Source organism: Conger conger, chromosome 6 (genome assembly GCF_963514075.1).
Source record: "Conger conger chromosome 6, fConCon1.1, whole genome shotgun sequence".
NCBI classification, from domain to species: Eukaryota; Metazoa; Chordata; class Actinopteri; order Anguilliformes; family Congridae; genus Conger; species Conger conger.
Window position 1 is genome coordinate 1,927,433 of NC_083765.1, and position 27,626 is coordinate 1,955,058.

At 44.2% G+C, this 27,626-nt stretch overlaps 1 protein-coding gene and 1 long non-coding RNA gene across 2 annotated transcripts in view; both read right to left on the reverse strand.

Annotated features, from left to right (window-relative positions):
* The window catches only part of LOC133130435 (Fc receptor-like protein 5), a 145,149-nt gene that overhangs the window by 362 nt on the left and 117,161 nt on the right, over positions 1–27,626 (reverse strand). The window contains exon 4 of the mRNA XM_061245033.1: positions 756–854. Within this exon, the coding sequence (XP_061101017.1) occupies positions 756–854 (99 nt within the window). The remainder of the gene's footprint in view (positions 1–755; positions 855–27,626) is intronic.
* Positions 22,609–26,793, reverse strand: LOC133131436 (uncharacterized). Its single transcript, XR_009709016.1, has 4 exons — positions 26,637–26,793; positions 26,009–26,272; positions 24,876–24,972; positions 22,609–23,495 (listed from the first exon to the last, which is right to left on the reverse strand). It is a non-coding gene; the product is annotated as an uncharacterized LOC133131436 (long non-coding RNA).

Here is a 27,626-nt window from a genome sequence, read left to right on the forward strand (position 1 = left end):
TACAAAATTTTACAGATTACAAAATGTTGCAGATTAGTATGTACAGACCTGTCTGTGTTAAATTATCAGAGCCTGTGAGTTATTGTACAGTATATTTACATGTAGGACTGTGTGGCCCCTGTGCTGTAGTGTGGGGGTTCATGTAGGACTGTGTGGCCCCTGTGCTGTAGTGAGGGGGTTCATGTAGGACTGTGTGGTCTCTGTGCTGTAGTGAGGGGGTTCATGTAGGACTGTGTGGTCTCTGTGCTGTAGTGTGGGGGTTCATGTAGGACTGTGTGGGCCCTGTGCTGTAGTGTGGGGGTTCATGTAGGACTGTGTGGCCCCTGTGCTGTAGTGTGGGGGTTCAGTCCTCCAGCCAGTCACACTAAAGTATCTACAGCTAGAACCCCACCCTGATTCTGCAGCTCAGAACTACAGAGATGGATTATGGGTAATCTACAGGGTGAGTCAAGCTGCCTCACAGAAACAAGGAGAAAATCTCACCCTATTGGCCACTAGCACTCAGTTAACTCTGATCCTATTGGCCACCGACACGCAGTTAACTCTGATCCTATTGGCCACCGGCACTCAGTTAACTCTAATCCTATTGGCCACCGGTACTCAGTTAACTCTGATCCTATTGGCCACCGGCACTCAGTTAACACTGATGCTGTTGGCCAGCTTCACTGAGACACAGCTCCTTCCTGTTTCTAAAGCATTCAGGAACCCTGTGTTTAATGCTGACAGAGCTCAAAGCGGTGTGGCTGATACTTTACTTTGCTTGATATAAATGACAGCGATCGCGATGAGAGCGATGAGAGCGATGAGGAGAGCAACACCAAGAACACTGGCAACGATTACCACCGTGTTGTTCCCTGAGGAGAGAGAAAAACAGAATATTAACAAAACAAAAATATTTTAATACAAATTGTGTTACTTACTTCTAACTTCAAATTCATAACAAAAATAGTTATCGGTCTATTTAAATCTGTCTGTTTTGTTAGTTCGTTGTCAGATTGTAATGTGGGCCTGCCATTCTCTCCAGTGGTTTCTCTGTATACGCTTTCAGACAGATGTGGTTCTGGTTCTGTTCTGGAGTCTCAGAACCTTGGTGCTTTCTGGCGAACCAGCCCACGTCCATACCAGTTTAAGAAGAACCAAAGTTCCACCGCCCTCCGTTGATGATCATGAGTGTAGCTCAATGCTCAAGGCAGGCGGAATATGACACGAATATGATGAATATGATGATGTCACGGTTCACAAGGAAAAAACAACTATTTTTTGGTTCCAGCTGAGAACCACCTTTTCAGGTTCTGAACCAATTCATTTTGGGTCTGAACGCGCCGGGCCGGTTCAGAATTAGGTTGGGGAACGGAACCGGCACGGACCTTGCCGGTGTGAAAGGCCTATGTCTGATCTGCTCGTGTACTGACCCATTTTTGTGCACCTATACCACTGCTTTTTGGTTCTTCTGTTTGTATTTGACCCGCTGTGTTTGGATTCCCAGTTTGTGATTTTGGATTTCGTTTTGGTTTATCTGCCTTCTCTGACTGCCTTTCTGTGAACAAACTTTTGCTTTTTGGATTACTACATTCCTGTTTGCCTGTGCTTGACCATTACCTGTGTAACCTGCCAGTCATTCAATCGACTTTTATTGGAAGACTTTTCAGTTTGCAAATGGACAAACTGGGCGGCCTGTAGCATAGCGTAGTGGTTAAGGTAAATGACTGGGACACGCAAGGTCGGTGGTTTGATCCCCAGTGTAGCCACAATGAGATCTGCACAGCTGTTGGGCCCTTGAGCAAGGCCCTTAACCCTGCATTGCTCCAGGGGAGGATTGTCTCCTGCCTAGTCTCTCAACTGTACGTGGCTCTGGATAAGAGCGTCTGCCAAATGTCATGAATGGGTTCTGCATTCTGACACTATGTGTTTTAAACTAGCTACATGTAGTTCATTGGTTACATGTAGTTAATGAACTATATGGAGTACAGACACACCTGAGTGCAGCACTGAAGGGTACAGACACACCTGAGTGCAGCACTGCAGAGTACAGACACACCTATGAGTGCAGCACTGCACCCAGGTGTGAGTGAGGTGTGTAGGTGTGAGTGAGGTGTGTAGGTGTGTACAGGTGTGAGTGGGGTGTGTAGGTGTGTGCAGGTGTGAGTGAGGTGTGTAGGTGTGTACAGGTGTGAGTGAGGTGTGTAGGTGTGTACAGGTGTGAGTGAGGTGTGTAGGTGTGTGCAGGTGTGAGTGAGGTGTGTAGGTGTGTACAGGTGTGAGTGAGGTGTGTAGGTGTGTGCAGGTGTGAGTGAGGTGTGTAGGTGGGTACAGGTGTGAGTGAGGTGCGTAGGTGTGTACAGGTGTGAGTGAGGTGTGTAGGTGTGTACAGGTGTGAGTGAGGCGTGTAGGTGTGTACAGGTGTGAGTGAGGTGTGTAGGTGTGTGCAGGTGTGAGAGGTGTGTAGGTGTGTACAGGTGTGAGTGAGGTGTGTAGGTGTGTGCAGGTGTGAGTGAGGCGTGTAGGTGTGTACAGGTGGGAGTGAGATGTGTACAGGTGTGAGGTGTGTAGGTGTGTGCAGGTGTGAGTGAGGTGTGTAGGTGGGTACAGGTGTGAGTGAGGTGCGTAGGTGTGTACAGGTGTGAGTGAGGTGTGTAGGTGTGTACAGGTGTGAGTGAGGCGTGTAGGTGTGTACAGGTGTGAGTGAGGTGTGTAGGTGTGTGCAGGTGTGAGTGAGGTGTGTAGGTGTGTACAGGTGTGAGTGAGGTGTGTAGGTGTGTACAGGTGTGAGTGAGATGTGTACAGGTGTGAGGTGTGTAGGTGTGTGCAGGTGTGAGTGAGGTGTGTAGGTGGGTACAGGTGTGAGTGAGGTGCGTAGGTGTGTACAGGTGTGAGTGAGGTGCGTTGGTGTGTACAGGTGTGAGTGAGGCGTGTAGGTGTGTACAGGTGTGAGTGAGGTGTGTAGGTGTGTGCAGGTGTGAGTGAGGTGTGTAGGTGTGTACAGGTGTGAGTGAGGTGTGTAGGTGTGTGCAGGTGTGAGTGAGGCGTGTAGGTGTGTACAGGTGTGAGTGAGATGTGTACAGGTGTGAGGTGTGTAAGTGTGTGCAGGTGTGAGTGAGGTGTGTAAGTGGGTACAGGTGTGAGTGAGGTGCGTAGGTGTGTACAGGTGTGAGTGAGGTGTGTAGGTGTGTACAGGTGTGAGTGAGGTGTGTAGGTGTGTGCAGGTGTGAGTGAGGTGTGTAGGTGTGTATAGGTGTGAGTGAGGTGTGTAGGTGTGTGCAGGTGTGAGTGAGGCGTGTAGGTGTGTATAGGTGTGAGTGAGGTGTGTAGGTGTGTACAGGTGTGAGTGAGGTCTGTAGGTGTGAGCAGGAGAGCAGGTGTGTAGGTGTGTACAGGTGTGAGTGAGGTGTGTACAGGTGTGAGGTGTGTAGGTGTGTGCAGGTGTGAGTGAGGAGTGTAGGTGGGTACAGGTGTGAGTGAGGTGTGTAGGTGTGTGCAGGTGTGAGTGAGGTGTGTAGGTGTGTACAGGTGTGAGTGAGGTGTGTAGGTGTGTGCAGGTGTGAGTGAGGCGTGTAGGTGTGTACAGGTGTGAGTGAGATGTGTACAGGTGTGAGGTGTGTAGGTGTGTGCAGGTGTGAGTGAGGTGTGTAGGTGTGTACAGGTGTGAGTGAGGTGTGTAGGTGTGTACAGGTGTGAGTGAGGCGTGTAGGTGTGTACAGGTGTGAGTGAGGCGTGTAGGTGTGTACAGGTGTGAGTGAGGTGTGTAGGTGTGTGCAGGTGTGAGTGAGGTGTGTAGGTGTGTACAGGTGTGAGTGAGGTGTGTAGGTGTGTACAGGTGTGAGTGAGATGTGTACAGGTGTGAGGTGTGTAGGTGTGTGCAGGTGTGAGTGAGGTGTGTAGGTGGGTACAGGTGTGAGTGAGGTGCGTAGGTGTGTACAGGTGTGAGTGAGGCGTGTAGGTGTGTACAGGTGTGAGTGAGGTGTGTACAGGTGTGAGTGAGGTGTGTAGGTGTGTACAGGTGTGAGTGAGGTCTGTAGGTGTGAGCAGGAGAGCAGGTGTGTAGGTGTGTACAGGTGTGAGTGAGGTGTGTACAGGTGTGAGGTGTGTAGGTGTGTGCAGGTGTGAGTGAGGAGTGTAGGTGGGTACAGGTGTGAGTGAGGTGTGTAGGTGTGTGCAGGTGTGAGTGAGGTGTGTAGGTGTGTACAGGTGTGAGTGAGGTGTGTAGGTGTGTACAGGTGTGTAGGTGTGTACAGGTGTGAGTGAGGTGTGTAGGTGTGTACAGGTGTGAGTGAGGTGCAGTCAGCTCACCTGTGCAGTGGTCTCCCACAGTCAGGTCTGATCTCTCAGTACTGACAGAGTTCTTTGCCTCACAGGTGTAGGTACCGCTCCTCTCCACAGGTACAGGTAAATCCAGATCAGGGGCACTGTGTACAGAGGAGCTACTGTACGGTTTCTCCTCATCCCCTCTGTACCAGGTCAGGGTCGCGTCTGTCCCTCTCTCCACAGTGCAGTTTAATTTGCAGGGATATTCATCACTAATGAAAGTGACACGGGGTTTTGATACAGGAACTGTGCAGAGAGAACAGAATGAGATAGTGAATACAGTATTAAATAACATCATGAGTGGGGACAGAACATATTTTAGAATCAAATATTTGACTGAACAGGTCAAATTTAACTGTCATTAACATTCATAATTTAACTGTCACCCAATGTTACTGGCAGCCTGGATGACTTTATGACATCATCCCTCCATATGAGGCATGCAATTATGACATCACCACTACTGGAGAGCCATTACTACAGAAGAAGAGCAGTATGTCTGTACTGCACCACATACAGTGTTGAACAGAAAACCAACATGGTTATAACATTTCACCTGTACAGTCCAGATATCAAATCTGCTTAATCAGAGACAAGTGGAGAAAAATGGGAATGGTTTCTTATATGTTCAGAGAAAGAACATTTCTGTGTATCTAAATGATCTATAACGGATCATGAGGTAACAGCAGAAGTTCAACATGTTAAAAATAACGTGATATTGATCATCTTTAAACCATAGACACGATATTAATCCAGTCCGCAGGGGTAAGAACATTACTCTGTTTTTCTGTAACTCACCATTGTCCTCTAGGCACCGCGGTCAAAGTATTTCCGAGAACATACGTGAAAGAGAGACGATAATATATTAAACCTGTTTACACTCGCCCCCTAGTGGGCCAGGCGCCAACGTCAGTGATTTGGACCGGTGTTGGTTTTCTATAATAAACGGTTACACTGAAATGAACCGCTCCAAGTCTGACATCACAGCAAATAGCACAACGTGAGTTTGCCCTTGGCGCAGCCGCAGTCTGATCGGCTCGTTCTCTGTTCAGCAGGACCGTAAACCCGCAGCGTCATTCAGTCTCTTCGCCCTCAGAACTCACAGGGACGCATGTGAACTTTCAGCTGAAAACGACAGCTTACGATAACCTGCTCTACAACAAAAACGTCTTTTCCCTTACGCGATGAAAAACGTTGCACTCAAATCTATAAGCGCTTATAAATGCATCGGTGTTATATTTTATTTCTTAATAAATACTTCTTTCGAATTAAAAGTAAGTTTGCTTAGTTGTTTTCGCTGACCTTTATATGATTAAAACAACAAACGAAGCAAGTTGCCCAACCACAAAGTATTTCGTTGTTTCATCATATATGTAGGTTAATATACCAGCTAAATCTCAAAAGTAGCTGGTTAGCGAGTAGCATCCCCACCACTACACAGGTGAACCAGTCCCCAGCAGTATTTGCTATATCGTGGTCTCCAGAAACATACGTACTCTGCATACATACAATGGCAATTCAACTACAATGGTAGGTACAGTAGGGCTCTTCCACCTAATCTTTCCCGAGTGCCATTTAACGCTGTTCTGACGATCTTCCTCGTAAGAGCTGAGAAATAAACACGTTTTTAGTTTTTATTCAAGCTCTAACGGATGCGTAAACAGTTCCGCAACGTGTGTCCTTCCACTGCAGCTGCACTTATGACGCGAGGTTATTCTACTGCTAAATTAATGCTAGTGTTATTTTATATCGAAATATATGAAAAGTGTAATTCTACTTGGATTCATGGTGATAGCAGGACAGCAAATCAAGGCTCCGCAAAATCTGCTGTAAGCGGGGAGTAGCTTCTGAATTTCGAAATTAGGCTCTTCCTTAAGAGAAGCACTCACAGGCCGTAATTATTAACGCACCAACTGAATGTATTCGAAATCAGCAGCTACATGGTCCTTTATTAATCCTTTTCATATATCCATGATTTCTTTTTTTCTTTTTGACGTTTTTCAGTGAGTATTATTTATTTTACTGTCTCACACAGTTTTCTCTGTTTGTACCAAACCTGCTGTCCACTATTGTGGGGGCTGGGGTCTACAGAGGAGGCTTTGTAAGATTAGCCAGGTCTCCTGGTATAGTTGCCATATGGGACTTAGTTTTCATTATGCTGTTACTTGAATAATGTTATGATTATGGAAAAACTATTCGCCAACCAGACACTGAGTCATCATGACGCAAAGCCTTGTGTAAAAACACTCTTGGAGAGACTACTAAACGAACAGATAACGAGACGCGTGAGGGAAAAATATTATTAACAATCATAAAGTTTATCCAATCCGCAAACGTATCCACCTTGGACTGTAACCGTGTTCTAACGAATACGAAATACTTTCCCCTTTATCAGTATAATTTACAGTCTTGGGTTAGTTGAAAGGTATCCTACTACTTTCTGGCTTGACGATATCTTGTTATTGTATTGTAGTTTTCAAACTGTCCAGTTTGAAAGCTAACCAGTATGTGCCGGAAAATCGTTGTTTACCAAAATGTATTATTCACTTGGTGGAAAAGAACAGGACCAAATAACAAAATCTACAAACGAACGAGACCGTACAAATCGGAATGAATTTCGGCATGTTATACAACACGAGCTAATGCTGAACTGTGCTGTTTGTGTTCGTTGTAATGTGTACATTATTCACTCTCCCACTCTTCAATTGTACGTGTAGATGTACAATATAGTGTAAGTTTAAGATCCGTAACATCTTGTTGTGGCCTTTTCTATGCGGAAAGGACTTGTTAACTTCTGATTTGTATCTGTAAGGTCTCATTATTTTCTAATGTAATATATTTGGGGGGTGTTGGGCTGGGGCGGGGGGGGGGGCGTAGTTTAGACACAGTTCAGTTTTACAAACTATCCTTTAGACAATCATCGTGATAATGTGTGAGAGCAGGCAGCCCTGCTAGTTACGCTGCTGAAGTTAATCTAGCTCGCAGAGTTCTTGTGCGTTACTATCAGCTATTTTACGCATCGCAACAGACCTCCATCTCCAACAATGAATCTTTTTTCTTCTATAATTTCTCGCCAGTCTTATATGCTCTTAGCGATCATGTTCATGCAGAGAAGCTGCTTGTGTTTATATGTTTAAAATATTATCGGTACGTGACAGTGCGCAGTTTCAAACGGAATGGAATTAGAAACGTTATAGCTGAGAAATCAGAAGCATTCGGCGACCTCCCCTCGGTCACGTGTTGCCACCAATGGTGTCCGTTTAGTCTCTATCGTAATCAAATGTGTAAATACGAATCTTCTTTAAAAACATTGAAAAGTAAATGGAATTTGACAATAAAAAAGAATGAGCAACGCATTCCACAATTTGGGAAGGCTGGAGAGACTCTTGGGGAGGTTTGGGGAAAGTTTTAAAGGCGAACACACCTGTTGAACGCGGCTGCCTGCACATGCGCACAAATGCCCTCAGATGTGGAAAGCATTCCGCCGAATCGCAGTAAGACGGTATTTTTATTTCCGTAGCACTACACGGCTGTGATAACGAATACATATGGAATTAAAAAGGAAGGATTTAGCTTTTTTAGCGCAAATGCTGTTTTGTATTGTGTGTACTTTATGTGTTATAGATCAGACAGGCATAGATGTCGATCGTTCAGCTTTGATGGCTCAGAGGTTTCTTACAGTTTGAGACTCTGGCTGTGCCCGTGCTGTCTGTACTTATGACGATATGGGGATTTATTTAAGACTTGTTATACCAGCTGCATGTGGACTTTTAGGGGTTTTCAATTAATAACAGGTTAGAACAGTCATGAACACAAACATTATACAAACAAATACAGTATATAATCACATTACAATACAGTAATATCAAGTTTGTTTTATTTTACAAAGAGAAAATGACACATATATTGAAATTCAGCCCCCTAATTATATCATGTAACCTGTACATATGGCTGTAATATCCATGTACTTCAGGATTTGAGAAGGTTGTTTGTAAACCTGTGTGAAACCTTCCTGATGACAGAGTTGAAGATCTGTCCTCTGATCAGGGGTCTTGGTGGCAGTAGTGTGGCTGCTGTACTCAGTGTATCACAGTGACCTGAGCTTATACCCCTGGCCCCTGTTACAGGTGGTTATTATGGGCCTGTTTGGGGATAATGGCTACAGTGGTACAGCAGGGAGTCTAATGAACACAGCAGCAACCTAACAGAAGAACTACTACATCTGGAACAAGGAACACTCATCTTTACATAATCAACTGAGAAAGAATGAAGAGTTTGTTCTAAATGACTTTAAATTAAAGTGAAACCGCTTCAAAATTCACAGAACAACACTTCAGAAGGCAGTGCAACATAAAGAAATCCACTGAAAACAGCCAATAATCTACACTGGCACGCATACATCTGCTCTGTTTAACATACTTTTGTACCTAACATTTAAATGAGAGAAAATGCAATAATACAAAACACACACATAGCCAGATATACTTACCATACACCGTCAGCTGGTATTTCACCTCTACAGGCTTTTCCCCATTGTTTTTCACTTTATACTCTCCTTTGTCCTCCATCGTGAGGTTGGAGAGGGAGAAAAATCCAGTGTGGCTTTCCCAGTGCATTCTGTTGTTGTTAGAGTTTGGCACTCTTTGACCGTCGTTCACGCTGGCAATTACCTTACCACGGTACATCACATCCCCGCTGTTCTTCACTTCGGTTGGGAACTTCACGCTCTGTCCCACACGTTCATGCAGCTGTTTAACCTGGCCATAGACACTCCCTGCTGCAGACATACAGAGGACACCATCAGGGACAATCACAATAATACACACACACACACACACACACACACACACACACACACACAACCACACACAAACACACTCACTGCTGCAGACACACACGCACTAATAGCATACCAGAGTGTATGTGGATGAGAGTGTGTATATATATGTGTTGGGGTATACACACTCTCGCTCACACATGCACACACACTGTGTTGTGTTATTGGTATGTTACTATAACAGCATAAAGCACACTGGTGTGTTATTAGTATGATACTATAACAGCATAAAGCACACTGGTGTGTTATTAATGTGTTACTATAACAACATAAAGCACACTGGTGTGTTATTAGCATGATACTATAACAGCATAAAGCACACTGGTGTGTTATTAGTGCGTTACTATAACAGCATAAAGCACACTGGTGTGTTATTATTATGATACTATAACAGCATAAAGCACACTGGTGTGTTATTAATGTGTTATTATAACAATATAAAGCACACTGGTGTGTTATTAGCATGATACTATAACAGCATAAAGCACACTGGTGTGTTATTAGTGCGTTACTATAACAGCATAAAGCACACTGGTATGTTATTAGTATGATACTAGAACAGCATAAAGCACACTGGTGTGTTATTAGTGTGTTACTATAACAGCATAAAGCACACTGGTGTGTTATTAGTGTGTAGTATGTTACTATAACAGCATAAAGCACACTGGTGTGTTAGTATGTTACTATAACAGCATAAAGCACACTGGTGTGTTATTAGTATGTTACTATAACAGCATAAAGCACACTGGTGTGTTATTAGTATGTTACTATAACAGCATAAAGCACACTCGTGTGTCATTAGTATGTTACTGTAACAGCATAAAGCACACTGGTGTGTTATTAGTATGCTACTATAACAGCATAAAGCACACTGGTGTGTTATTAGTGTGTAGTATGTTACTATAACAGCATAAAGCACACTGGTGTGTTATTAGTATGTTACTATAACAGCATAAAGCACACTGGTGTGTTAGTATGTTACTATAACAGGATAAAACACACTGGTGTGTTATTAGTGTGTAGTATGTTACTATAACAGCATAAAGCACACTGGTGTGTTATTAGTGTGTTACTATAACAGCATAAAGCACACTGGTGTGTTATTAGTATGTTATTATAACAGCATAAAGCACACTCATGTGTCATTAGTGTTACTATAACAGCATACAGCACACTGGTGTGTTATTATGTTACTTTAACAGCATAAAGCACACTGGTGTGTTATTAGTATGTTACTATAACAGCATAAAGCACACTGGTGTGTTATTAGTATGTTACTTTAACAGCATAAAGCACACTGGTGTGTTATTAGTATGTTACTATAACAGCATAAAGCACACTGGTGTGTTATTAGTATGTTACTATAACAGCATAAAGCACACTGGTGTGGTATTAGTGTGTTACTATAACAGCATAAAGCACACTGGTGTGTTATGAGTGTGTAGTATGTTACTGTAACAGCATACAGCACACTGGTGTGTTATTAGTATGTTACTTTAACAGCATAAAGCACACTGGTGTGTTATTAGTATGTTACTATAACCATAAAGCACACTGGTGTGTTATTAGTGTGTAGTATGTTACTATAACAGCATAAAGCACACTGGTGTGTTATTAGTATGTTACTGTAACAGCATAAAGCACACTTGTGTGTCATTAGTATGTTACTGTAACAGCATAAAGCACACTGGTGTGTTATTAGTGTGTAGTATGTTACTATAACAGCATAAAGCACACTTGTGTGTCATTAGTATGTTACTGTAACAGCATAAATCACACTGGTGTGTTATTAGTGTGTAGTATGTTACTATAACAGCATAAAGCACACTGGTGTGTTATTAGTATGTTACTATAACAGCATAAAGCACACTGGTGTGTTATTAGTATGTTACTATAACAGCATGAAGCACACTGGTGTGTTATTAGTATGTTACTTTAACAGCATAAAGCACACTCGTGTGTCATTAGTATGTTACTGTAACAGCATAAAGCACACTGGTGTGTTCTGAGACATTAATCATTCTCGGCGCTACCTCGTGGTTCACACTGGATATTTTGACTGATGACTTTTTAAGGTGCCTATTGGATGATGTGGGTGCAGTAGCCAACCACACAGGCCTGTGTGCATGTTCTGATGAAGATCTATGGGTCAGAATTTGCTGTCATGTGGTTAAATAGAGCAGAAACATGAAATCCAGTGAATTTAAATTCTGGACATACAAGACATTTCAGCCTGTTTCATCAATAGGTTTGGATAGTCAGTAAAGTAAATGAGACTTAAATACCACCTGTTACATCAAAACCGTCTGCAGCTGCTTTCTCTAAAACATTGTGTCATAAGACAGAGTCAGTGTGTTTATCTGCTGTGGAGCCACTATGCTTTTTGTTAAAATCACCCTCTCCCGCAAACACATGGATCACAACTCAATCTGACCAATAATAATAGTTTACAGAAAGCTGTAGTTTCCTCTCCAGAAGAGATCACACTTTTGTTTGTGCAAAATAGGCAACTCGTTGCCTGTCAGCCACCTGCAATCTTGACTCATTTCCAAGAAACGTGCGCACTCTTTTCAAAGTCGGCCGCAGCATCCGGTGCAGGGCGTGTCGCCCCCAAACTCATCGGGCGCATGCTCGCGCACGCTCCACCGGCCTGACAGCAAACCTGCGTTTTTATTGCCACATCGTAATCCTGTGATCAACTCAAATTCCACTATATTTATGGCGAACGGCTGCGCTTCTGAATTGTAATCATACATTTCCGTCAGCGGCCAATTACATATGATTGTTATGCATACGCACCACCGTTGGATACAGATCAACATACTAATTTATTAAGAAATCGGAAACTGCAATATCAAGTTAAATTCATTATTTGGCCTATACAGCAGAGAATGATTCAGCATGTTTTCTCCGCAAACTAAACATGTAACCTAGTCAGTCGGCGAGCTCATCCTGTTAAATCGTACGTGTGAAATTCTGGATTCTGCAGAGACGCGCTGACTGGATTTGAAGACGGCTGAGGCATATTCATCTCAATGTGTGTGACTACAACCTCTGACAAACGCGACCGTATGAAAATTACGCAGCGATTTAACCGGTCAACGATTCAGTCGCATCTTTAACTTGCCATATATCTATAAAATACTTCCATTCATTTCAGAGAATCAATTACTACGTTGTTAAATACGTTCGAACAAATAACTGACCCTCGTTTTTTAGTGATTACAGACGTACTTTCAGTTATCTTGTTAGGCTAGAGGTATTCAAGCCGATAACATAGAGAGTAAGACAAGTACCTGTAATGGACAGGAAAACGCAGAGGGTAATCTTCATCTTTCTTTTAAAATATCTTTAGCGTGCGTCGCTCATTCGTGCCGTTCGTCCTGCTCTCTCCTCTCCGCGGCAGCGCTCTTTATGCGCTGTGGATCAGACCTGATGAGGCGCCGCCTCTCTCATCATTTCACCTCCTTCCCAGCAGTTCGCCCGACTCTGCTCGGCTAAATTAACTCGTGATTCTCCGCGATAAAACTGGATGCGCCAAGTCCTGTCGCAGACGACTCCATGGAATTAAATCATGTTGTTTCTTATCTCAAAGCGCTAGGAACAAACTATTGTGTAACTTTGTACGCGGCACCGTAACCGATTTGCAGAGGCTGTCTAGACTGTATAAAGGTCATTGAATCTGAAACTATAATACATCCATTATTACATCCATCCATCCATTGTCTAAACCCGCTTATCCTGATCAGGGTCGCAGGGGGGCTGGAGCCTATCCCAGCATACATTGGGCGAAAGGCAGGAATACACCCTGGACAGGTCGCCAGTCCATCGCAGGGCGCACACACACCATTCACTCACACACTCACACACTCATACCTACGGGCAATTTAGACTCTCCAATCAGCCTAACCTGCATGTCTTTGGACTGTGGGAGGAAACCGGAATACCCGGAGGTATTCATGCAAACTCCGCACAGAGAGGCCCCGGCCGACGGGGATTCGAACCCAGGACCTCCTTGCTGTGAGGCGGCAGTGCTACCCACTGCACCATCCGTGCCGCCTATTCTATACAATTGCTATATATTATAATTACTAATATAAATGTTGTGGTTACGCAAATCCAATCGCAAAAGATTCCATGGAATTAACGTGCAGAAGCGTGGGCACGCAAGTAATAAATCACACTAATTATTCTAATTAAAGTCACAGGAGGTGAAATGGACACACACACACGAGTGACTATTTATGTATGTATGTATGTATGTATTTATTTATTTATTTATTTATTTATTTATTATTTTTATATAAAACTAACAAATAAAAAAGCTAAACAAAAAAAAGTAAAAATCTGCATGATTATGAATGGGTTGGATTAGGATATGGCTTTGCGTGGATAGTGTTTCTAGAGCTGAGGTCACCAACCCTGGTCCTGGAGGGCTACTGAGTCTGCTGGCTTTCGCTGTTACTCTGCACTTAATTAATCAATTAGAGCTGATGATTACACAGCTAACTCACCTCACCTGGTTACCTGGGTCTCAACAGGGTGCTGCTTTTAAGGTGAAAACAAAAACCAGCAGACTCAGTAGCCCTCCAGGACCAGGGTTGGAGACCCCTGCTCTAAACAAAAGGGGCTCCGGCCAGGTGAGCACACCCTTCAGTAGGGGAGAGCCCCGCTGATGCTGAGTGTGTGGTAGCTCCTCTGCTGCTTCCTGCTGAAGTCCACTATCAGTTCTTTGGTTTTACTGACGTTCAGCAGGAGATTGTTCCCCTGGCACCAGTTCTCGAGGTGGTTGATCTCCATCAGGTAGGCCTTCTCATCATTGTTTGAGATCAGGCCCACCACAGCTGTATCGTCAGCAAATTTCACAATGATGTTAGAGTCTGAAGTGGCCGTGCAGTCATGGGTGTATAATGAGGGCAATGGGGCGATAGTCATTTAAACAACTGGGCTTGGGCTTCTTAGGGACAGGGACTATAATCGACTGTTTGAAGCAGGTGGGAATGATGGACAGTGAGAGGGAGAGATTGAATATTACCGTGAACACAGGGGCTAGTTGGTCAGCACAGGCTTTTAAGATACGTCCGGTGATACCGTCTGGTCCTGCTGCCTTCCTGGTGTTCACGCTCTTGAACGTCCTCCTCACGTCGTGCTCCGTCACGGTGAACGGCCCCTCCTCCCTGTCGGGAGGTATACTGGTTTGTCGGCTGTCAGCCTCAAAGCGCGCATAGAAGTTGTTAAGTTCATTTGCCAGAGCAATGTCACTGTTTACCATGGGCATAGGTGTCGCTTTATAGTCCGTTATATCCCGTAGTCCTTGCCACAAGCCTCTGGTGTTAGACTGCTGAAGTTGTAATTCCAGCTTCTCGCCGTAGCGTTGTTTTGCCTCCTTCACCGCTCTGCGGACGATGTATGCAGCGGCTTTATAATCGTCCATGTTGCCGGTTTCAAGCCCCGTGTTGTAAAATCCCCGGCTACGATGATAGCAGCATCTCGGTGGTTAGCCTGTTGGCTAGTGAGAGCCTCGTTTAGTTCACTCAGAGCAGCGTCCGTGTCCGCTTGTGGTGGAATATAAACGGCGCTTACGATGACTGATGTGCACTGTCGAGGGAGGTAGAATGGGTGGCATTTAATAGTCAGGAACTCCAGGTTGGGCGAGCAGGAATGTGTGAGAGGAACAACGTTCCTGTTGTCGCACCAGTTGTTATTTACCATCAGACATACGCCACCTCCTCTCGACTTGCCAGACTCTCCCGTTCTGTCCATCCGATGAACCGAGAGGTGTTCTGCTGGTTGAATGGCATGGTCCGGTACCGACGGTGTCAGCCATGTCTCGACGAGGCAGATGATGTTACAGTCCCGTATGTCCCTCTGGTATTTCGGCCTGGCCCTGAGCTCATCCAGCTTGTTCTATAGGGACTGGACGTTGGCTAGCAGGATACTGGGCAATGGAGGTCGGTGTGCCCTGTTCCTCAGCCTGTTCCTAATGCCGGCTCGTCTTCCTCTGCGCCTCTTTCGTGTGGGATTTGCGCGTCCATTGTTTGTTTGTTTGTTGTCGGCTTTCCGTATAATCTCCTCGGGCCAAGCTGTATCGGGCTCAGGTGCCGAGAGACAGTGCGAGCAGCCTATATCTATCAGAGTCTGTTTGTCGTAGATGACACGACCTAATGCAGGAGTTAGTAGGTTTAATACCACAAACAGGACAAACAAACAGAATACCGGAGCAGGTACAACGGCAGCCACACGCACCGGCGCCATTTTGTTTTTTAGCTAGAAATGCGAGAAAGCCGTACAGCAGTAAACAGCTTACTTAGATAAGATAATACATAACTGCCCCGTGGGGTAGTTTGTCCTCTACATTTCACCCATCCTAGTTTCTTAAAGGCAGTGGGCAGCAATAGTGCAGTGCAGCACCCAGACACCAACTCCAGTTCTGAGGCCAGTGCCATCAAGGGCAATGGCTGGTGAATACACAACACAACCTGCCGGTTTTTAATGTGGGAGGAAAACGGAGTAAACCAATAGCCATGCAGAGTGGATCTGGAGCTGGGTCCTGCACTGACACCAGGAACACAGGAGGAGGTTAGCAGGAACACAGGAGAAGGTTAGCAGGAACCCCGGAGGAGGTTAGCAGGAACACAGGGGTAGGTAAGCAGGACCACAGGAACAGGTAAGCAGGAACACAGGAGCAGGTAAGCAGGAACCCACGAACAGGTGAGCAGGGCATGGGAGCAGGCAACAGGTGAAACCTGCTGGCAAGCACAAAGCAGGGCACATAACAAGAGTAGACAGAAACAGACTAAGTGTGATTACACATTAGAAAACATGCAACAGGTGTGGGGGGTGTGACTAGGAAACAGGTTCAGTGCAAACATAGAAACACAAAATGGAACAAGGACTTAGAAAATCCATTAGAAACGGAGAAACAAGGAAACAAACTAAAACAGAGGTATGGGATGTGATCGCTTCTTTCCTGGGTTTTTCCAGCTACCAAGGGGAAATAGTTCATTTGTTTGAATGAACAATCTAGCTAATTTAAAAAAGATAATTCAGTTCTAATTCGAACAATCTAGCTAATCTAGCAAAGTTTTCACTTCAAAGAATGGAATATTTGATACCTTTTCACAAGTACCTTTTAAGGCATAGTTGAGTCCACGATCTTCTGATCACGAATTAGCTCGCTAGCTATGTAAGTTAACATAAATAAATTGGGGGTACATCGGGCTGAAAGCACTCCTGTGTTGAGTTTATGTATAGCTCACTCACTGTTGGGCGTTAGCTTTGTGAGTGAAATACTTACTGACTGAAAATATATGTTGCGACTGGTGCACTGCCATTTCCCTGCCTTACCTTGCCTCACTCTCAGCTGATGTCAGTAGAATCTTTAACCACCATTCACAGCTGTGTTTACAAAATGGCACTATGGGTCATTGCCACGCTGTCGGGTAATCAGGAGTGGTGGGTTCATCAACCCAGAGAGGTTTGTAGCGTGAGCTATGTGGAGGCTGTCGCCTCACAACAACAATGTCCAGGGTTGGAATCCCAACCAGGGTGAGGTTTTCTGTGTTAGCATCCTGTTAGCATCCTGGTATTTTTCAGCTTAACCCTCCCCCAGTCTCCCTCCTTCTCCAATGCAGTTCACCTGTGGGTTGTATATTTATTGAGTTGAGGAGGCACGTGGGGTGGTGAGGCAGTCCAGACCACGCCCGAACAACCCTGACATTGTTTTCAATACAAAATTCATGTCTGACTTGACATGTGTGTTATTATAATGATTTATAATACTTTGATGGATGTGTTCTGGGTGGTCTGTAGCGTAGTGGTTAAGGTACATGACTGGAACCTGCAAGGTTGGTGGCTTGATCCCCAAAATAAGATCCGCACAGCCGTTGGGCCCTTGAGCAAGGCCCTTAACCCTGCATTGCTCCAGGGGAGGATTGTCTCCTGCTTAGTCTAATCAACTGTACGTCGCTCTGGATAAGAGCGTCTGCCAAATGCCAATAATGTAATGTAATAATATAATCTCTACATAATAATGTAATAATGTAACCTTCTCTACATCCCTGCTAAGTCCTCACTGACAATGATTGACTGTTGAGGACTTTGTAGTTTCCTCCTCCCGTACGGCAAAGAATCTTGGGGTGACTCTTGATAACTGCCTCACCTTGGCTCCACAAGTATCCTCCACTGCCAGAACCTGCAGGTTCTTTCTCTACAATATACGCCGTATCCGTCATCTCCTGACGGAGAAAGCCACCCAGCCACTAGTCCAGGCACTCGTCATTTCCCGTCTGGATTATTGCAACTCCCTCCTAGCCGGTCTCCCAGCTTGTGCCATCAAGCCCCTCCAGCTGGTCCAGAATGCTGCAGCCCGCCTGATCACCAGTCAGCCCGGGTCGGCTCATGTCACCCCGCTCCTCATTGGCCTTCACTGGCTTCCTATTGCCGCCCGCATCCGATTCAAGGCCCTAGTGTTGGCATTTCAGGCTGCTAAGGCTGCCCCACTTTATATACAATCCTTGATCACTCCCTACTCCACAGCTAGACCACTCCGGTCTGCCAGCTCTGGTCGCCTTATGGTTCCCTCTCTAGCACCTGGTGGTCGAGCTGCACGTTCACGCCTGTTTTCCGTTCTGGTTCCTCAGTGGTGGAATGACTTGCCTACCACTGTCAGGACAGCAGAATCCCTCCCCCTATTTCGACGCAGACTAAAAACACACCTTTTCAAACTCTACCTTAGTCCTCCCTCCTGATTTCCCCCACCACCCTTTCTGATATCCCTATTTCTCTTGTCTAACCCCCCAAAAAAAAATAAAAAAATATATATATATTGCACTTATGATGACTATATGTTTAGAACAACACTTCATGAGTATTTTACTATGGATGCGATGCTTTAACTTGTGAAAGAACCTATGCACTTGTAAATCGCTTTGGATTAAAAGCGTCTGCTAAATGACAAAAATGTAAATGTAAAAAATGTAATCTACACACCTCACTCACACCTATACACACCAACACACCTCACTCACACCTGTACACACCTACACACCTCACTCACACCTGTACACACCTCACTCACACCTGTACACACCTACACACCTCACTCACACCTGTACACACCTCACTCACACCTGTACACACCTACACACCTCACTCACACCTGTACACACCTACACACCTCACTCACACCTGTACACACCTACACACCCCACTCACACCTGTACACACCTCACTCACACCTGTACACACCTACACACCTCACTCACACCTGTACACACCTACACACCTCACTCACACCTGTACACACCTACACACCTCACTCACACCTGTACACACCTCACACACACCTGTACACACCTACACACCTCACTCACACCTGTACACACCTACACACCTCACTCACACCTGTACACACCTCACACCTCACTCACACCTGTACACACCTACACACCTCACTCACACCTGTACACACCTACACACCTCACACACACCTGTACACACCTCACACCTCACTCACACCTGTACACACCTACACACCTCACTCACACCTGTACACACCTCAACACCTCACACACACCTGTACACACCTCACTCACACCTACACACCTCACTCACACCTGTACACACCTCACACCTCACTCACACCTGTACACACCTCACTCACACCTGTACACACCTACACACCTTACTCACACCTATACACACCTACACACCTCACTCACACCTGTACTGAGGGGTGAGCACGGTACTGAGGGGTGTGCACGGTACTGAGGGGTGTGCATGAGAGGTGTGCACGGTACTGAGGGGTGCACAACGGAAGGTGACCAAACATAGGGAATTGGGCCATGGCCTGATCAGAAACGGCAGTTGCCATCAGACTACTCTGATTTTAGATTCTACTCTGATTTTAGCGAAATCAGTGTGATGAAGAGCTCTGTGTAATTAGAGATGACTGCTGCTGTGCTTCAGTTATTACACTTAAATCTGTGCTCATCTGCTGCTGCAGACAGAATACAGACACACAGTAAGTGACGGGTGTTTGTATTCTTTAGTGGATCAGACATTTACCAGATTTGTGTTTGAGTTTAAGGCCATTTATCTTTGGACATGTTGATACCTTTCAACCCGTTTTCCTTTAGAAATGAGTAAATGTCATTACAGTCACTGAAATGCTAATTTGGCATCTTATAATCATGTGATCTGTAAATATGAGCGGATTTTGAAAATAGTGCATTTTCGGTCAATAAACAGACATTGATTGAATGAACATGGGTTATGGAGATTGATTGTTGACAGTTTCTTGGGTGGGTTTTTGTTTTAAAAGACAACAATAAGTGAAGTAACAGTCTTGCTCTGTGATGTGTGAACAGACAGATGCAGTGAAGAAATCTGAGGACAGGAAGAAGAGAACCGGGGAAAATGAAAATGGCACCTTTTACTTTTGCAGCTGGGCGTGTTTTATAGAGAAGTACACACTCTCACTTCCTCTTTCTGCTGAAACCGCGTCCTTCAGGTGCAGGGGAAAAAGCTGGGCCGCACTTCCCGATAACGGTGTCTCTTAGAGTTTTACGAAGACTCTCTAAGGTATACCTTACTAAAGCTGTTTACTTTTCTCTGTGTGTTCCCTGAACTGTCACTTAGGCGGTTGCTTAAGGGATAGCTTCTACGTGCGACGTCACTTGGCCCATCAACAACTTTAAGATTGTGATGAGAGAGAGTAGTGTTCTTTATGAATAGAGAGAGAGAGTAGTGTTCTTTCTGAATAGAGAGAGAGAGAGAGAGTAGTGTTCTTTATGAATAGAACACTGCAGAAATACTTTAAAATATTGCATTTATCACGACTGGTGGGAACTTATTAATAGAATTAAAAACTTACAAACTAAATGATCAAATTATAGTATTATATCATTTATATATATGGTTATATATATCATTTATATATGGTTTGTGATATCAGATTGTGCCGTCACACCTTGTCACATCATCGTTTTCTCTGATTAGCTGACATTTTCAATAAAAGCACACCAACAAGCAAATGCATCAACAAGAAAATAATATAAGCGGTCGCACAGCTCCACAGCAAACGAAATGGAGATATTGTTAGACGTGGTGCTGAATAAAGAAACATCATTTTCCAGTTTTATTACCACGGTGTCCAACAAAACAAAGAAAGAACTATGGATAAACATCGCTCTAGCACACAGGGAAATCGTCAGTTCATGAATATAATTTAAAAGGCAATGAGGCAACATGTTCAATAAAGTGCACCATGCATCCTTCGTAACGTACAACTTTATTCTTTGCATTAAAACAGTCCCAATAATGTGGTATTTTAGTAATATTATTAGCCAAATACAACTGTAGAATTATTAGTGTAAGATTGAAATGTAACTAAGAGCAACAGCTGATTTCAGAGGCTTGCGGTCATAACAGTGGTGGCCACTAGTGGCAACATCGATAAGGTATAGAGAAGAGTGGTCCAGACTAACCATATGAAAGTAGCACGTACAGAAGGTATACTTAGCTAAGAACGTTCCGGGAAACACGCTGAAGGCAGAGCGCAAGGTATATCTTACGAACGACGTAGCGTTAAGAAGGCTTCGGGAAACGCAGCCGACTATAACTATACTATAACTATAACCTTGAAATAAGTGACGTCAACCCCCTGCTGCTCAGTGTTAATTCTGTGCTTGTTTAGAGTTAGGCGCTTAGAGTTTGAACCAGAGCATCAGGGACAAGAATAAACATGACTGCACACAAAAGCTGAGCCATGTGATGCTCGTCTACTACTACTGATAAAAGTTAAAGAAATTCACCGACATATAAAGTAGGATGGTGCAGAGAGTAGATATCCATGTGAAACTAATCCATGAGATTTCTGAAGTAGCCAATAGAAGTAGTGTTCTGCACCTTGTCTGATGCTGATCGCATGGTGAAAATCTTTGTGACAGTCCTCTGTGAAAAGCGTGATACAAACAGAATGGAATGGGAATGAGTAAAGGGCCATTTGTCTGCCCTGTTTGTGACCGAGTCTTGAGAAAACTAAAATACAGAGCTGTCTACACTGACATGTACACCACACACACACGCCATTCAGAAGAGGCCAGATCACAGCCAACCAATCGCCTTCCAGAGCAGCCCAGGGTAAACAGTCTGAGTGACAGGTCAGGCAGGTCATGTGACTGCAGCACGGAACTGAACACAGACACCAGAACACAGAAACCAGAACCACAGAAACCAGAACCACAGAAACCCACCCAAAACACACCCAATCCCTTAAACAACTCAAACCAGTAGCCAATACCAACAGGAGAATACACTGTTTGACATTGGCTGGGAAATTTGACACATTTCACTTGGGACCCCACCCACATAATCAGCTGTGCTGCTCATCCCACAAATGCATGATCCTTACAAACATCATTGTAAAGGGAAATGAACAGGCTTTCCAATGATATAAGATACAATGCTAATAATATAGTGACAACAGAGATATGATCGACCAAACTAAAAAAAACATGCTTATTTACAAGTGATCCCAGACAAAAATAATGTATAAGGACATTTACCAAAGATAAATAAGAAAGCTCCAATTCTACAGAATGATTTCCTGTTTGTTTCCTGTTCAGAACTGCCTGTCATCTGTAACAGGAAGTGGAGCAGAGACCTTGGCTGTGTCTGAAACAGCCTCTTAACTCCTGTGTCCTCAAAATACACACTCCCCACTAAACACACTGCCAAATAAACACACTGCCCACTATACACACTGTCCACTAAACACACTGCTTACTAAACACACTGCCTACTAAACACACTGCCCACTAAACATACTGCCCACTAAACACACTGCCTGCTAAACACATTGGCCACTAAACACACTGCCCACTAAACACACTGCCCGCTAAACACACTGCCCTCTAAACACACTGCCCGCTAAACTTACTGCCTACTAAATACACTGCCCGCTAAACACACTGCCCACTAAGTTTCTCGGAGAGTACTTAAAATCTCCAGATGATATACAGCACACATCTACAAGGTTTCTCTGAGTGCATGTGAGCGCACACTTTTCAGAAAGTAAAGCACTTTTAGGAGGTGCCCCAGAGAGGAAGAGCCTTTCTTTTTTCATTTTTTTTAAGGGCGTAGGTCTTTTGAAACTGGCTTTCTTAAATCAAATCTTGAACACAGAAAATGGGAAAAAATGTGTTGAAAGCCAGACTTTATAAAAGGTATTTAAAGCCGGGCTTTACAAAAGGAGTTTAAAGCCAGGCTTTATAAAAGGAGTTTAAAGCCGGGCTTTATAAACGTGGTTCAGATGGACTCATCTTTCCACAAAGATTGTGTCCTTTTTTCATAACAGCTGTTTGACTCAAACTCCCATACATACATAAAAAACACACATAATACACAGATGGGCATAAAACCCAGTGATAAAACAGACACATAGTACATAATACACATACATGATACCCATTCAGAAATATTTTTTTATTTGAACATGAGTCAGTTATAAATGCAACAATTCAGTGTCATATGTGGAATAGGAGCCCATAATCACTGAAAATAATTCACAGACACAACAGAAATGTTTCAATTTGTTCCTTAAAATACGTAATACAATTCAGTAGCATTAAGGAATCCCCACTCTGAATGTTAAACACCTGAGAGACAGATAAGAGACAGAGACATGACACTGAATTACACAATAAACTGAACAAACGGATACAAAACTGAATTAAACTATAAACTGAACCGCACCGATATGACACTGAAGTAAATTAAACTGAACAAGTGATATGACTGAATTAAACCATAAAAAGGCAGTTAACGTCAGTAAGGTTGAATTAAAATGGCAATGAAACAGCAGGATTTCACATCAATGTTGACAGAGAGACACTGCGCTGGAGTACACAGCTTCAGAAGGTGTGGACACAGATACACTGAGCTGGAGTGCACAGCTTCAGAACGTGTGGACAGAGAGAGACACTGAGCTGGACTACACACAGCTTCAGAAGGTGTGGACACACAGAGACACTGCGCTGGAGTACACAGCTTCAGAAGGTAAAGAGCACATGGAATAAACAGAGTTCTATCAGCAACAGTTTAAGAAGTTCAGAAAAATGAAATTCCATGACAGTGAAATTGTCTTTTATCGTGTGACGGTTATCTGAGATTGAAGGGTCTCACTGGCAGATAGAGAGGGTGCAGCGGACACAGGGGGGGAACAGACAGAGGGGGCAGGCAGCAGACACGGGGGCCCCCCAGGACAGAGTTAGACCCATGAGGTGGAGGATGACAGGATGACAGGATGACAGGAGAACAGAAACCTGCTGGGCCCTCTGCAGCTCTGACTCATCTGCAGAACAGAAACAGGAAACAGCCCATCAGGACTCTCTGTGACCTAGTGTGACATAAATGGTAAAACACTCTTACGGACTTATACAATGTAAGAGTAGCTGAACTGAATGTAAATAAATACACAGCCGAGACATTTTCAACACTGGAAACAGTTATCATTTACTGATCTTGTGTGATTGTCCAGGTGTGTTGTTCTTGTGGCAGGACTGTTCCAGACCGAGAGCAAAGTATCTGAAGAGCTCAGCAAACAAAGCTACTGTAAGGCGTGGGGTTTAGTGGCCAAGGGTTTGCTTAAAGCTCTGTGACTTGATTCAACTATAACTATAAATTCAAACTAATAACTCTAATTTGAACAACATAGAACAACAAGATAGTCGCTAGTGAGCAGGGTCTCAGCTAGATGCTCCACGCTCCATCTTCCCTTCTTCTACCAACTGCCCCCACTTTCACCTCAAGGCCCAATCTTAATAGCCTAAGGAAATATACTCAACATTAGCATTATCAAAATAAGCTCTTCACAAACATGAGGAGATGTTTCATGAAAATTAAAACTAAAATAGCATCTCACACTACTCAAAGATAACGGGAGAACCTGTAAAGCTATGAGCGAGGTAACAAAAAGCTTTTTATTTCCAAATCCCACCCTTACAGAATGATGTCACACACAGAGCCCCTCCCCATACTCCATAGACCAATCAGATACTCAGCTTTGTGTTCCGCACCCTTAATATTGAAATTCCCCCAAACGTGAACCCAAAACACCCATCGAATGTAATGCATCTTCTCATTCAGGGTGTGACCAAGAACAATACTGTGGGGTGGGTTAGTGTTAATACTGTGGTTAATGTGGTGTGGTATGTGGTGGGTTAGTGTTAATACTGTGGTTAATGCGGTGTGGTATGTGGTGGGTTAGTGTAAATACTGTGGTTAATGTGGTGTGGTATGTGGTGGGTTAGTGTTAATACTGTGGTTAATGCGGTGTGGTATGTGGTGGGTTAGTGTTAATAGTGTGGTTAATGTGGTGTGGTATGTGGTGGGTTAGAGTTAATACTGTGGTTAATGTGGTGTGGTATGTGGTGGGTTAGTGTTAATACTGTGGTTAATGTGGTGTGGTATGTGGTGGGTTAGTGTTAATACTGTGGTTAATGTGGTGTGGTATGTGGTGGGTTAGTGTTAATACTGTGGTTAATGTGGTGTGGTATGTGGTGGGTTAGTGTTAATACTGTGGTTAATGTGGTGTGGTATGTGGTGGGTTAGTGTTAATACTGTGGTTAATGTGGTGTGGTGTGTGGTGGGTTAGTGTTAATACTGTGGTTAATGTGTTGTGGTATGTGGTGGGTTAGTGTTAATACTGGAGTCAAAGTTCATTGTCCCCCACCAGGCTCAGACCAGAAGACTGTGCAGCGTCACAACAAGTCCCAGAGCCAGGCTCCACACTCTACAGCCCTCCGTCTGCCAGCTGCCTGCAGCTCCACCTGAGGACAGGTGAGCACAGTTGAGCACAGGTGAGGACAGGTGAGGACAGGTGTTATCATGGTTTTTTCTTTTTTTTGGGCTGATCAACAGCCGAACAGGAGTAGGAGCTGGGTGTTACCTTCCAACATTATTTCCAAAATGCATGTGTCAACGTGTCAATAAATACATCAATGTTAGTTTTATTATGTTTAACAAATTAGTTTATCATTTCAATGGTCACATTTCATCAAATTTTTACTAACATTTTCTTCATATCACTAGTCAGTTTTGGGAAGCAAACATGTCCTGTGCACTTTTGAATAGGGTATTTGGAGGGTGGGGGCTTTGGATCCACCCTCCTTCAAACCCCCACTTTCAGAGAACACGTGGAGGTTAAAGCTGAATTCCACTGAACAAGGACAACAATGGAAAGTCCAGTGAGGTAAATGTACATATTTCATATATTGTGTAATCAAATCACCAACAACAAAGATCTTTTCTGTCTTTTCTCTCATTTATTCGTAATTTCAGGTGTAAACAGGTGTGCAGAGATGGTGAGTGGTGTGCAGTCAGCTCACCTGTGCAGTGGTCTGATCTCTCAGGTCTGATCTATGAGGTGTGTACAGGTGTGAGGTGTGTAGGTGTGTACAGGTGTGAGTGAGGTGTGTACAGGTGTGAGTGAGGTGTGTAGGTGTGTACAGGTGTGTGTGAGGTGTGTAGGTGTGTACAGGTGTGAGGTGTGTAGGTGTGTACAGGTGTGAGTGGTGTGCAGTAAGCTCACCTGTGCAGTGGTCTCCCACAGTCAGTGGGGCTGATCTCTCAGGTCTGATCTATGAGGTGTGTACAGGTGTGAGGTGTGTAGGTGTGTACAGGTGTGAGTGAGGTGTGTACAGGTGTGAGTGAGGTGTGTAGGTGTGTACTGGTGTGTGTGAGGTGTGTAGGTGTGTACAGGTGTGAGGTGTGTAGGTGTGTACAGGTGTGAGTGAGGTGTGTATGTGTGTACAGGTGTGAGGTGTGTAGGTGTGTACAGGTGTGAGTGAGGTGCAGTCAGCTCACCTGTGCAGTGGTCTCCCACAGTCAGTGGGGCTGATCTATTAGTACTGACAGAGTTCTTCGCCTCACAGGTGTAGATACCGCTCCTCTCCACAGTCTGAGGTAGATACAGATCTGGGGCACTGTGAACAGGGGAGCTACTGTAGGGTTTCTCCTCATCCCCTCTGTACCAGGTCAGGGTCGCGTCTGTCCCTCTCTCCACAGTGCACATTAACTTGCAGGGATATTCATCACTAATGACACTGACATTGGGTTTTGATACAGGAACTGTGCAGAGAGAACAGAGTGAGATACAGCATTCAAAACATTATTAGTCACAACACAGCTGAACTTTGAAAAGAAAATCCAACATGACAGTAAAATGTGACCTGTCCAAATACCCCATGTGATTCATCTGGGCCAATCACAGGCAAGCGGAGAATACCTGAATCTAAAGGTTACTTGAATGTTGAGAGAAAGAACATTTCTCTCTCATGCATTCAGTACTTAAAGGGGCTCTACAACGGCTCTCTCGGGTAATCGGGGAAATTAAACACTTTTAAAAACCATCTGAATCACGCATTATTGTTATTTAAACCATAACATCATATCTGCAGTGATATTAACGTGATCGCGTTGCTCTGTAACTCACCATCTCCGTCTAAGCACCACGGTATTTCCGAGATCATATGCGAAAGAGAGATGATAATATATTAGAACAGTCATGAACACAAACATTATACAAACAAATACAGTACATAATCACATTACAATACAGTAATATCAAGTTTGTTTTATTTTACAAAGAGAAAATGACAGATATATTGAAATTCAGCCTCCTAATCATGTAACCTGTACATGGCACGCATACATCCACTCTGTTTAACATACTTCTGTACCTAACATTTAAATGAGAAAATGCAATAATACAATACACACACATAGCCAGTCATACTTACCGTACACCATCAGCTGGTATTTCACCTCTACAGACTGAGTCCCATCGTTTCTCACAACTGTATACAGTCCTTTGTCCTCCATCTTGAGCCCAGAGAGGGAGAATAATCCAGTGCTGCTGTTCCACTGCAGTCTGCTATCGTACTCGTTAGAGAGTGGCTCCCTTTCACCGCTGATCACGTGTGCAATTACCTTACTGAGGTACATCATATTCCTGCTGTTCTTCACTTCGGTTGGGAACTCCACGCTCCTTCCCACACGTTCATGCAGTTTAACCTGGCCATAGACACTCCCTGCTGCAGACACGCACACAGAGGACACCATCAGGTACAATCACAATAATACACACACACACTCACACGCACACACAACCACACACAAACACACTCACTGCTGCAGACACACAGACAGAGGACACCATCAGCGACAATCACAATAATACACACACACACACACACACACACAACCACACACAAACACACTCCCTGCTGCAGATACACAGACAGAGGACACCATCAGGGACAATCACAATAATATGCACACACACTCACACGCACGCGTACTAATAGCACACCAGAGTGTATGTGGATGAGAGTGTGTATATATATGTGTGGGGGTATAAACACTCTTGCTCACACATGCACACACTGTGTTGTGTTATTAGTGTGTTACTATAACAGCATAA